At 40.5% G+C, this 13,017-nt stretch overlaps 1 protein-coding gene across 7 annotated transcripts in view; it reads left to right on the top strand.

Moving 5' to 3' along the window:
- LOC141753844 (collagen alpha-1(XIV) chain-like) overlaps nt 1-13,017 on the top strand; it is a 197,972-nt gene that overhangs the window by 59,314 nt on the left and 125,641 nt on the right. For all 7 annotated transcript variants that reach the window (XM_074612443.1, XM_074612440.1, XM_074612439.1 and 4 more), the window contains 5 exons: nt 6,884-7,042; nt 8,004-8,123; nt 11,120-11,284; nt 12,029-12,190; nt 12,468-12,637. In XM_074612443.1, the coding sequence (XP_074468544.1) occupies nt 6,884-7,042; nt 8,004-8,123; nt 11,120-11,284; nt 12,029-12,190; nt 12,468-12,637 (776 nt within the window). The remainder of the gene's footprint in view (nt 1-6,883; nt 7,043-8,003; nt 8,124-11,119; nt 11,285-12,028; nt 12,191-12,467; nt 12,638-13,017) is intronic.

Raw genomic sequence — 13,017 nt, 5'->3', positions numbered from 1 at the left:
TATTGCTGTTGAATTTCCACTCTGCACTTCCTATAAATCACTTGGAACTGTGACGTCGTCTTTTGGATTTTCTGCTGCTCTCTCAGTTTTTTGTAGGTCACTCTCTTTGCTGTATAAGTTTAGCCACCGTGGTTATTACTGCTCAAGTTAACAACCTTCTTCTTCTGTTTATTCCAAATGAACCAGAATTCAAATGCATCACTTTCTTTGCAGAAGTCATGTAGGATCACAACGTAGACATTTAGACATACGGAAATTATGGGGATCATTTCTTTTAGCCGTTGCTCTAGCTCACCGCTCTACTGATCTCTCTTATTGTTGTTGTTGTTTTTTATCTCTCTCTGTCTTTTATCTTCTTTCCTTTTCAACATTTCTGTTACTTTTTGTTCCTTCTCATTATCCTGTTTACTTTCATCTTGTTGTTTTGCTCTTGTATAATTACTATGTTAAGTGAAAATAGACACACGTTGCAATTACAGCATTAATATGTAATAAAACAGAGCGGCGCTGGTGATAATATAAAAGCAATAGAATCAAGACAGCAAAGAGAATAAAGAATAAAAGAAAACAAATGCCAAGGGGAAGATTAGTAAATCAAGCAGACAGAAACACAACATTGGTATTCGCAGCAGCCTCACTTGTGTAGTTACACCCTTTAATATGCATCTGTCACAGCTTTTTTCCATCGCTTCTTCTTCTCCCTCTCTGTCCTTTTTTCCTTTTTCACCATCTGTCCAGGTGCGAGGATTTTCCCAGACGTGCTATTAAAAGGAAGCTAGTCCTCTTTCACTTAGTTTTCTAAAGCACTGTTTTGCCCTTCAATTTCACTTCCTGTATTGGCTGAGAAACAACCTTCCTTTCTATCCTTAAATCTGTTTCAAACCAGATCCAATATTCAGAGTTTGTCACCTCCAGGTTATTAGACGGGATTTTGTAATAATGACATGAATGCAGATCAGTTGACAACCTGTGGACATCTGGCAGAACACACTTAAGGCCCAGACACACCAACCCGACATCAGAGTACTAGCGGAGACGAATGTCAAAGTTAACGCGATAATACGTTAACGGAAATCTGTTTTAACTCCACTAATTTCTTTAACACATAATCAATATTTCAGAAGTTGTAGCGGGCTCAGTTTTAAAGCTAGAGTGAAGATACTGGTATCAAATGAAACTAGAAAACCTAAAGAATCCATCGGTACCAACCATGTCAAACATACAGAAAAACATAAACAAAACGCTATCATAACGTGTTAACGTAGAATTGTTTTAACGCCACTAATTTCTTTAATGCATTAATGCAATTGATCTTGCGGAGGTTGTAAAGCTCAGTTTTCATATGAAACTAGAGAACCTAAAGAATCCACTGGTACCAATCATGTCATACTAGCTTGTCGGGAAGGAGGTTAAATAACTTTCCAAACTTGCGCAAAATTTTGGTGAGGAAAACTGTCATTTCCATTTTCAAAGGGGTCCCTTGACCTCTGACCTCCAGATCAGTGAATGTAAATGGGTTCTATGGGTACCCACGAGTCTCCCCTTTACAGACATGCCCACTTTATGATAATCACATGCCGTTTGGGGCAAATCATAGTGAAGTCAGCACACTGACACACTGACAGCTGTTGTTGCCTGTTGGGCTGCAGTTTGCCATGTTATGATTGGAGCATATTGTTTTATGCTAAATGCAGTACCTGTGAGGGTTTCTGGATCAATATCTGTCATTGTTTTGTGATGTTAATTGATTTACAATAATAAATATATACATACATTTGCATAAAGCAGCAGATTTTCCCACTCCCATGTTGATAAGAGGACTAAATACTTGACAAATCTCCCTTTAAGGTACATTTTGAGCAGATAATAAAATTTGAGATTAACTATGGATAATCATGCGATTAATGGCGATTAAATATTTTAATTGATTGACAGCCCTGATTTAACGATTAAACCTCTCAGGATCAGTTAGGAGACCTCAAATTCAGTCCGTGAAGTTAACCCACTGCAAGTTTTCTCTAACACCGTTTATGGCTTATGTTTGATACTCCTGCATCACAAATCAGGACTACAATAAGAGAGAAAGTGTTTTGCTTTCTGCCTGTTAAGATTTACTGTGTTTTTTAATTGCTGTTTTGTCCTCTCCAAAATACATCTGTCCACCAATAGCTACCGTTCTTTACAGTTTTTCTTCTAAATTACAGCTCAGTAAAGCCAAAATACCAACCAGACCAGAACCAAATTAAGACTCTTCCACCAGCTGTCTGCAAAAGTGACAAATTTACTACTTTAAATTGCTGCTCTCCTCTTTACGGGGAAGAATAAGTCATGTTTGCTATTGTAGGTTGAAACATCTGAATATATTTCAGTGGTAAAGACACACAAAACACACAAAACACACAAAACACAGGAGCGCTCTGATACACCAACATGCTGACTGTGCACAAATACTTTACTTTAAAGCTAGCTTACAAAATAGAAGTTTATTCAAGTGAGCTATTAGTGTGCTTACAGATTACTTTCTATATACTTATCAGAGTTACATAATTATACTTAAGTATACTTGGCTTACACCGACAGGTATACAGAGATCGCAAAGTGTGCTTGGCTTATACTGAAAAGTATATTTGGCTGAGTACTATAAGTTCACTTGAGAAAACTTACAAGTATACCTGCCGTAAAAACTATTAGACTAGTAGTTTACATAGAGTAGATAGAATTATATAGAATTTTCAGTTGGATCATTTTTAAAATCTACTGTACTCTTGTTAGTTTCTAAAGATTACCAACCATCACTTTAAAGGAACAGTGTGAAGGATTTAGCGTCATCTAGTGGTGTTGGTTGCAGATTGCAACCAACTGAGTATCCCTCTGCTCACTCCTCCCTTCCCAAGACTGCGGTAACGTGAGCCGCAGAGTACACAACATGGCAACGCCGTTCGCCTCGCTCAGAGATCATCCTTACCATAATAACACTACTTTAGGAGGTCAGACGGCGGCTGGCGGTACCACGGTTTAACACTCTGCAGCTCACGTTACCACAGTTTCACAAGCGTGTCGGAGAACTACGATGGCCTTGAGGTAACGTAAAAACGTGAAATGCTCTCTCTAGAGCAGGGGTCAGCAACATTTACTAGCAAAAGAGCCATTTTAGGCAAAAAAAACAAAAAAAAAAACTTGTCTGGAGCCGCAAAACATTTGAGCTTTGTGATGAAGGTAACACAGTTTATAGTCTAAGTATATAGTATATAAGTCTAATGCAGTGAGAACCAAAGTGCAAATGTACTAGGGAGTATTAGGGCCAAATTGAGGGGGAAAAAATCAGAGATTTCCAGAATAAAGTCAGAACTTAACAAGAAAAAAAAGTCGTAATATTACGAGAATAAAGTCATAACTTTAGGAGAAAAAAAGAAAATAACACGAAAAATTACTAATTTATAATATTATGACTTTATTCTCATAATACTACGACTTCTTTTCTCTTAAATTTATGAATTTATTTTCACAATATTACAACTTTTTTCTCGCAAACCTAAAGAGCCGCATTTGGCTCCGGAGCCGCAGGTTGCAGACCCCTGGTATAGAGGATGGATGGATGGATGGATGGATGGATGGATGGATGGATGGATGGATGGATGGATGGATGGATGTACTTTATTGATCCAAAATTGGCAAATTCTTGTGTTAATTTTGTTTTAAAATAAAAATTAGAGAGGTCATAAACCGATGTGCAAACTGTGAAAGATTATTACAGGTCTAAGACAGAGTGGAGTCTGGTTGTGACAGAAACATGGCGGACTTAGTGAAGAGGACCCGCTCTCTTCTATCTAGATATAAACAGTTCATTTTAAGCTAACGAAAACACAACGATTCTTAGTTTCAGATGATTATACACTAAAGAAAACATAGTTATGAATATTATATTCCATTTCTGCTAATAGATCCCCAGAAGCTACCCACTGTATATCGCTCACTGCACAACCAGCCGATAATCAACAGCGAGCTCAAGGCTCATTCTTTCCAGAGCGGTGAAGTAATTGTGAGTTTAATGTGTCACTGCTTTCATCTGCCTTCTGAAGTCGTGTTGGGTAGCGGCACTGAGACTCCTCCGGTCGACCGAGGAGGAGGTTTAAATTCCGACACTGTAGAGACTTGTAAGGAGTGATACACTTCTAAGTTCCTGTCAATGATGAATGAAATGACTGCTGAAGAATGCCCTCGCCACCCCTCCAAACACACACACACACACACACACACACACACACACACACACACACACACACACACACACACAACCCTCTCCACCTCCTGAGATGTAAAAACATGCTGCAACCTGAATGAAATATTCTCTTATACATCTGGAGCATCAGAAATCGGGTGCCAGCGGGTGCAGATGTACAGTGTGTAGGGCAGCGCTGGGCCAAGTATGTGTCAAAGTGTATACCGAAGCTAAAGCTTAATGCAAATCAGAAGCCGATGCTCATGTTTCTACCTACGAAGAAACGGTTGTTCTTCCAGTTTTTGTTTAATCCAGTGTGAAGTTAAACCATCAGGGTTTTGTTTTTATAATCATCACTGCTTAATGGCTGTATGACTGAGATTCTTCTGTGTGTGTGTGTGTTTTTTCTTAAGCTTTGTTTATCCAGGAAAAGGTTGCTGGGCATGCAGGGCTCTCACACAGCAACCACCTCGCTTCATTTTTATAAGAAACATTCACACCCCTGAATCTCCCGGTGCAACCACTGTCATCTTCTGTTGGCTCTGAGGCCTTTAATGTTGGATTTGTTGCTAGTCGAGGAAAACAAGTTAAGAATCCTTGCCGTGCTTTTGTCAGCCAGCTCTCCCTCTTTCTTTTAATTTCCTTTCTGCCTCCATAACACCAACTCTAATCTGATCTGATAAAGGCAAAACAATGACACACAAATAATATAAAACTAGGTAAATTGGGGCAAATTGAATATTTAGGAAGATGGTTATGGCTTTGACAACACATTCTAACTCCCAACTCGTCAAATAGCGCCGCTTGGTCAGCGCCCCTCAGCATCGGAGACAGACCAACGGGGTAAAGTACCCCTCTTGCGTTGCTTTTGGACGGACCAGGGACGGCGCGTCAATATACACCGATCAGCCATAACATTAAGACCACTGACAGGTGAAGTGAATAACATTGATTATCTCGTTACCATGTCACCTGGCAGTGGGGGGGGATATATTAGACAGCAAGTGAACATTTTGAACTTTGAACTTTGTGTTGGAAGCAGAAGAAATGGGCCAACGTACGGATGTGAGCGACTTTGACGAGGGCCAGATAGTGCTGGCTAGACGACTGGGTCAGAGCATCTCCAAAACTGCAGCTCTTGTGGGATGTTCCCGGTCTGCAGTGGTCAGGACCTACCAAAAGTGGTCCAAGGAAGGAAAACCGGTGAACCAGCGACAGGGTCAGACCCGAGGATCGTTGATGTACGTGGGGAGCGAAGGCTGGCCCGTGTTGTCTGATCAAATAGAAGAGCTACTGGAGCTCAAACTGCTGAAACACTTCATGCTGGTTCTGATAGAAAGGTGTCAGAACACACAGTGAGGAGCAGTTTGTTGCGTACGGGGCTGCGTAGCTGCAGACCGGTCAGGGTGCCCGTGCAGACCCGTGTCCAAAAGCGCCTACAATGGGCACGTGAGCATCAGAGCTGGGCCATGGAGCAATGGAAGGTCTGTGGGATGTGCTGGATGAACAAGTCCGATCCACGGAGGCCCCACCTCGCTACTTACAGGACTTAAAGGATCTGCTACTGACAGCTTGGTGCCAGATACCACAGCAGACCTTCAGAGGTCTAGTGGAGTCCATGTCTCAACGGGTCAGAGCTGTTTTTTGCGGCAAAAGGGGAACCTACTCAAGATTAGGCAGGTGGTCATAATGTTATGGCTGATCGCTGTATGATCGTTACATGCATAGTGTCCTTTCAAAATCACTTCTGTTTTCACAGGAAGTTAGGTTTAGGCAACACAACCACTCAGTTAGGATTAGGAAACGGTCGTGGTTGATGTTAACTTCACTAACTAAAGACTCACAGTGACTCACAGTGACTGAAGTCACTCAGGATGCATGTCAATACCAGGTCTGAAGCAGTTCACACATGCCGCTTGAGCACCGATGTGTGAGCGGCGAGCCAGCGCCGGTTTGCTTCTCATCTGGGGTTTTTGTCGGCGAGCTCCAAAAACTGTCGGGGAGCAGAAAAATCAGAGCCAAAGTCGTGTGTGAACTAGACATTAGCAGCAGCCGGGAGTTTAAGTGCCTTGCTCAACTGCATTTCGGCCGTATTTTTATTAATTCTGATTATTGAGTCCACTGGGATTAAAACCAGCGCCCCTTTAACGATTGCATTATTTTTCCACCCAAACTCACAGAGGTTTTTCCTGAGCTCTGTGAGAACGATAATTGGCTGATAGAAATATGGTTGTTTCCTAATTTGGCTGGCCTCTGGCTCACTGTGTGCTGGACTGGCTCTTTTTGTAAATGAACTGCTGTTGCCTCATTAGAGTCTGGTCTGTTTTATCACCCAGTAAACTGTTGAGACAAACAACAGAGTGGGCTGTTATTTTTCATCTGCTAAAACTAAGTACCTCGCTCCTCCAGGGTTTAATTATACCGTGTTGAACTGAATTAGAATTAATGAAACACTTTGTAATACTCTGGGACAGAAGCTGCACATCAAATTGTCCTACTTTTTCCACTGCAGATGTGTCGTGTGTGCGCTGTAGGCGACTCTGTACATGTTTTACATCATTCTTTTATATCTGGTTCATACTTTACATTATGGATATTCATTTCCTGCACACCAGCAGGGAAGGAAACTCACGGTACATTTGTGTTTTCTGTGTCTGTCTTTAGGTGAAGAGGACTTTATGTGTAAGACTTCATCCATATCTGACATCGTTATTCTGGTGGATGGCTCCTGGAGTATCGGCCGCATCAACTTCAGGCTGGTCAGGACGTTCCTGGAAAACCTGGTCAAAGCCTTCTCTGTGGAGTTTGACCATACCAGGATCGGTGAGGAGCTTTGTTTCATTTTAAACAGCCTTATTCATACAGTTTGTTTGTTGTTTGAAGTTCCTTATTTAGCCTCATCAGGACTCAAATCTGTTGCCTAACCGTGGGCTGCGTTCGAAAAGTCTCTTTCTCTTCCTAACGGAGTAAAATGACCCCGAAGTGTCTCAGTAGCAGCCGTGATGAGAGCTGTTTGAATCCTCTAAATGCTGAGGAAAGGAGCTTCAATGCTTCCTTTATTGTCTCCTTTAGCATAGGATACATCCTTTACCAAAGGAAAGGAGAGAATAATGTCCCACAATTCCTTGCGGCCGCAACATTTAAAGCGCACACCATTCTGCCGTTCATGAAAAGAAACGATATCTTGCATATTATTTTTCACACAGTCATATAGTAATTGGGATTCATGTTGATAAATATTATTGGACAGTGAGAAGCATTTCGTTTCACTTCATTTCTATTTATTTATTTCGCACAAGTAACAAAAAAAGTAAAAAGAATAACAAATATAATGAACAGTAAACATATAGCAAACAAATAATCAACATAAATAAATATTACGTCCAAAAAAGGAGTAGGAAGAAATATACATTTAATGGTTCTACTCCTTCTCCATAACTCAAAAGAATAACTCAATATGTATCATATAAACTGTTGTGCTAGCCTGTACGTTGTTCCCTTATTATTTCAGTTCCAACCTCGGTAATGAAGTGATATTTTTCACCGGTTGTCCACGTTAGGTCAGATAATCCTTTATTAGATGTTGATGTAAAGTGCTTCAGCAGCAGAAGGACCTGTGTTATCTCTCTCTTTCACACACCGCGGGTGAAGCACCATGAAGGAGCTATTTAAAAACGAACGGGGCTGAAATGCGCCTTTTGTAGTCTTTGGAACATTGAAAGTAATATCCATGTGACTAATCTTCTCCTCAACATGCCATGTGTGTGTTTGTGTGTGTGTTTAGGCCTGGCTCAGTACAGCGGAGACCCGAGGATCGAGTGGCATCTGAACACTCACACCACCAAAGAGGCCGTGATGGAGGCTGTGAAGAACCTGCCGTATAAAGGAGGAAACACACTGACAGGTACCAAACCCCCCCGAGCCTCCCTCTGGTTATTATGGTCTTCCATACTCATCACAGTTAACAGATAACGCCTCAGAGGTCGACTTGGACCAAAGCCAGTCCTCTACCTCAGCTTATTAAATTCACCTCAGTTCATTTCAGCTCGGTGTTAAAAAATGTTTGTGACCTGGCTGATAAGAGCAGACTGTGAGTCAGTGTGGTTCAGTCAGCGTGACCGCAGCATTAGCAGCAGCTCCACTGATATATTCAAGAAGTAATAAGGAAATGTTTTCTTAACAAAGTCAGGGCTCTCCAGTTTTACGTTAGAACCATCATCATAAGGAGGAACGGGTCTCACACCTCTTCCTGACACACAGCGAACGAGCGAACTCTAGCGAATGGAGATAAAAACAAATTCCAGATATACTACGAGCGATGTCACTGTCTATTACATAAAGAGAATTTGGCATATTGGGCTGCTTTCATAAGCCAACATTTAGTCTGTTTTAATCAAACATTAGTGCGGTTCTTTTGGGTAGTTGTGAACGCAGTAATCGTACTCTGGTGCGGGCCAAAACAAAAGACAATGTGGTAATATCAATCATAATTCCCACAAATAAAGGCAAAAAAAAAATAAAAAAAATTAATGAATGAGTAAATGAATGAATGAAGGAATGAAGGAATAAATAATTAAATAAGTGAATGAATGAATGAATAAATAAATACATAAATGAATGAATGAGTGAATTAATAAATAATTAAATGAATGAAGGAATAAATAAATAAATAAATACATGAATGAATAATTAAATAATTGAATAATTAATTAAATAAATGAATGAATAAATAAATGAATAATTAAATAATTGAATAATTAAATGAATGAATGGAAAAATAAATGAATGAATGAATAATTGAATAAATGAATAAATAAATTTGAAGCAGATAAATCAGTAAAAGTAAGAAATAACCAATGGTCTAAACCGGGAGCAACCGTATGGGGCTCAACAGTGGGACTTAATAGTACTTGTCCAAAGTCTTAGCGACCGATAAAAGTATTTGGAGGAGACGTATTGATGTTATACAGAAACAGAAAAAAACTGCAAAGGGCTGTAAAACATTTCAACAGTTTAAAACTGTATAATGTCGACATCACAACGCAACACAGTGTTCCATGTCAATATATGTAGCTCGTGTTTAGAATGCAAATAAACATGAATCCTTTCAGTCCTGTTTAGATCACCAGATTTGTTTTTGGGTTACTGGTGAGTACAGAGAAGCAAGTGAATCAGATGAGTGAAGTCCGTATCATCCAACATTTATACAACTCTGTATTGACTGTCAACAAACTGCCAGAGTTACTTCTTCAGAGTCTGTCGTCGTGTGTTGGTCAACAAGCTGAATTAATGATCAACGACAGAAAGTAATCAGCGGTGTCATTAATGGACCCAACAGCTCATTATGTTAACTCACTCATTACACTGAAACACTTGTCACACCATTAATGACACTTAAAAACCATCATGTTCATTAAGTCTTTGAGCCGAGACGTCACCAGTCATTTCAGCTGTCCTCGGTACACCTCCGAGGGGAACAGTGAGTGCAATCATACTGTCAGCGAGGGCTTAACTTACTACCACAGCCCGTCTTTAAAAAGCACCATAAGTGGCTCTAATGTTCTGCTGACAGTCATTCTAACAGTAGACGTCACTTCGTCCAACAGAATGTCAAAACAAGGATCAGGAAAATACAAGAAAATGTCTTAATTTCAGGCTACTGTGCGTTGTGATTGATTTAAGAGATTTAAAAACATACTTCATGTTACGTCACGGCTTTCTTCATGATTTTTACGCTGATTTTGGTAGATTGTATATTTCTTTTAGTTGTTTTTTCTGCACACAGATGATGTGAAAAGTACTTTAACTGCAAACTTTAACCCTGCTGAAGTATTTAAAGCTTTTGAATAAGCACTCACAGAGTAAATCAAGTCTTTTAAATGAGCTTTTTTGTGAAAAGTCTCTTTTTTTGCTCTTATGTCGCATTCACACCAAGAGCGAAGCAAATTTTTTGCCTCACTTTACTCGCGCGAGTTGGACCCGCCGGTATCATTTGTGTTCATTCGCACTATACGCGTCGGGGAGGAGAATGAGCTTGTCTCCATAGATACCAACAACCTTTCTTTCCGCCATTTCCGTCAGCAACCGTGGAAGAAAATAACCACCATATGTTGCCGTTGTGTCTGGGTTCATAACATCACGGCGGCGAACTGTATTCTCATACAGTGCCATTGCACTGACTGTATCTAGCAAGCCACACATCGCTACTGTGGTATGAACCCAAAATATAAACAGATTGAGCTGTGATTTAATTTCAATAAACAGATCGAAATGATGCCGAAATAATTACATAATGATGCTGATTTGTTAAAAAGTCTGAATTCATGCTTTGTTAGGTCTGTCCGCAAAACGACAAGCAAACAACTTTTAAAATGCTTGTTTTCTGAATGGAGTTTGGATTGATCAGAGCCAGGCTATGCTAACATTGTAGCTGTGGTTTTTCTGTGGTTTCTACACAGAGTTTGTTCCGGTCTCTGTACAGATATGATATACTATCTTCTCTTTCTGATTCAACAACGTCAGGACATCAGTGACAACAGGAGAAGAATCTCAACGCTGAGAGGCTTTTCATGACACAGCGTCACGCGAACTTCACTTTAGTTGAAATATTTCATTTTCATTTGCGTCGCCCGGCGCAAATTTGTCACTTCTCACTTCGCACTTGGTGTGAATGCGCCATTAGGGTGACAGTTGTCTCTGCACCCTTTAAGCCAAAGTGTTAATTTTCCCTTCATTATTTTGGATGTCAAATGTCTGTTACTTGGGAAAACGAACAGGACCATGACTGCTTGTTTTCAGTGTACTGTAATGAGAAGTTGAGAACCTTTTTTTTCAGGTAATTGCACCAGTGTCTGTGTCACACTGTATTCACTCTACTCCCGTCTTTGTGTGTGTGACCAGGTCTGGCTCTGACCTTCATCTTGGAGAACAGCTTCAAACCCGAGTCTGGATCCAGGCCCGGCGTTCCCAAGATAGGAATCCTCATCACTGACGGGAAGTCCCAGGATGATGTGATCCCGCCTGCACGGAGCCTGAGGGAAGCTGGGATAGAGCTGTTTGCTATTGGTACGTTCCTCCTACGCTAACACTAACAATCCAGATTAACTCTGACTACGGTTACATGCCCACTAATATTCCACTGTTATTACGAATATGACCATATAGGGAATTTGATACGGGTCATATAAACATGAATTCTGAATTAGGCCTTATTCTGAATGGAGCATCTTCACATTAAGACATGTGTGATCTGCTGATATTTTTACATTTTGTGGTTGAAGTATTACTTTCAATCACAAAAAAACTAATTGATTATTGGTTATATTTACATTTTTCTTTATAAAGGTGAATTCTCGATGAGTTGGTTTTCATATTGTAATGAAACAAACTGAAATGTACGGAAGCCCTGAGAGGCCAATTCAAGTCTGATCTAAATGACTGAAGAACAGGTCAAAAAAAGGTTTTACCAGAATTATCTTTCTAAGTTCTTTAAAAAAAAAAGTTTCATCTTTGAAACCGGTGTGAAAAAAAAGGTTTGCCGTCAGGACATTTTTCTACGTCTAAATTTTCTTTTTCACAGTTTGACATTCATCGACTTCTTGCATCATCAAAAACTTCAAACACCTTTCATGTAACCACTTCCTGTCAGTCTGATCACTGTCCGTCGCCCTCTCTCTCTCTCTCTCTCTCTCTCTCTCTCTCTCTCTCTCTCTCTCTCTCTCTCTCCCTCTCTCTCTCTCTCTCTCTCTCTCTCTCTCTCTTCTCTCTCTCTCTCTCTCTCTCTCTCTCTTTCTCTCTCTCTCTGTCCAGGTGTGAAGAACGCTGATGAGAACGAGCTGAAGGCCATCGCCTCTCCTCCTGAGGAAACTCACGTCTACAATGTGGCGGACTTCAGCGTGATGAGCGACATCGTGGACGGACTCACCAAGACCGTCTGCGAGCGCGTGGAGCAGCTCGACAAGCAGCTCAGAGGTTTGAACAGCGGCCGAGTCACGTGACATCACAGATGCTGTTGGTTGTAATTATGACGAGAGGGGATCCCTAAGCAATAACAACCCTGTCCCCATCTAATATAATGTAGTCTCATCTAAGTCAGGACATAGCCCCACTTTCAATGCAGTATATATATATATACACACACATGCTGCTTAAAATAGATAAAGATTTTAGGTTTGCACTTAAAATGTGATTATTTCAGCCCTTGGACGCTGATGTGCTTTTTTTCTCTCTTCTTCTTCTTCTTCTCCAGGGGGAGGAGACCCTGCCCCCCCGCCCACCTCTGTGGCGCCGCCCCGCGACCTGGTGACGTCTGACATCACGGCTCGCAGTTTCTGGGTGAGATGGACTCACGCGTCGGGCCAGGTTGAGAAATACCGAGTGGTCTACTATCCAGCCAGCGGAGGACAGCCAGACGAAAAGGTACTGAGATTATTGTTGTTTTTTTTAAATCAGAAAATACGTGGATGAAATTGACTTTATTATCACTTCATATTTATCACAGTTTAAATCTATTCTTTGGCTCTGATGCCAGGTGTGATCATCATAGCTCCACCAACTACACTATTGTATGTAAAAAAAATAAATGTAAATTACGGAGCCGGGGGATGGAGGGTAATATTCAGAGAAATGCCTCAGAATTTCTGAGATTAAAGTCACAAATTTATGAGAAAAGAACTTGGATATTCTGTGAGATTATAAAGTTATAAATATGCAAGAAAAAAATCTGAAATTGTAGAGATTATAAAATCATAAATTTGCGAGAAAAAAAAATCGAACATTTTCAAGATTATAAAGTCGTA

This window comes from Sebastes fasciatus, chromosome 17 (genome assembly GCF_043250625.1).
Source record: "Sebastes fasciatus isolate fSebFas1 chromosome 17, fSebFas1.pri, whole genome shotgun sequence".
NCBI lineage: Eukaryota > Metazoa > Chordata > Actinopteri > Perciformes > Sebastidae > Sebastes > Sebastes fasciatus.
Note: the sequence above shows the minus strand (reverse complement) of the source record. Positions and strands in the feature narration are given on the sequence as shown.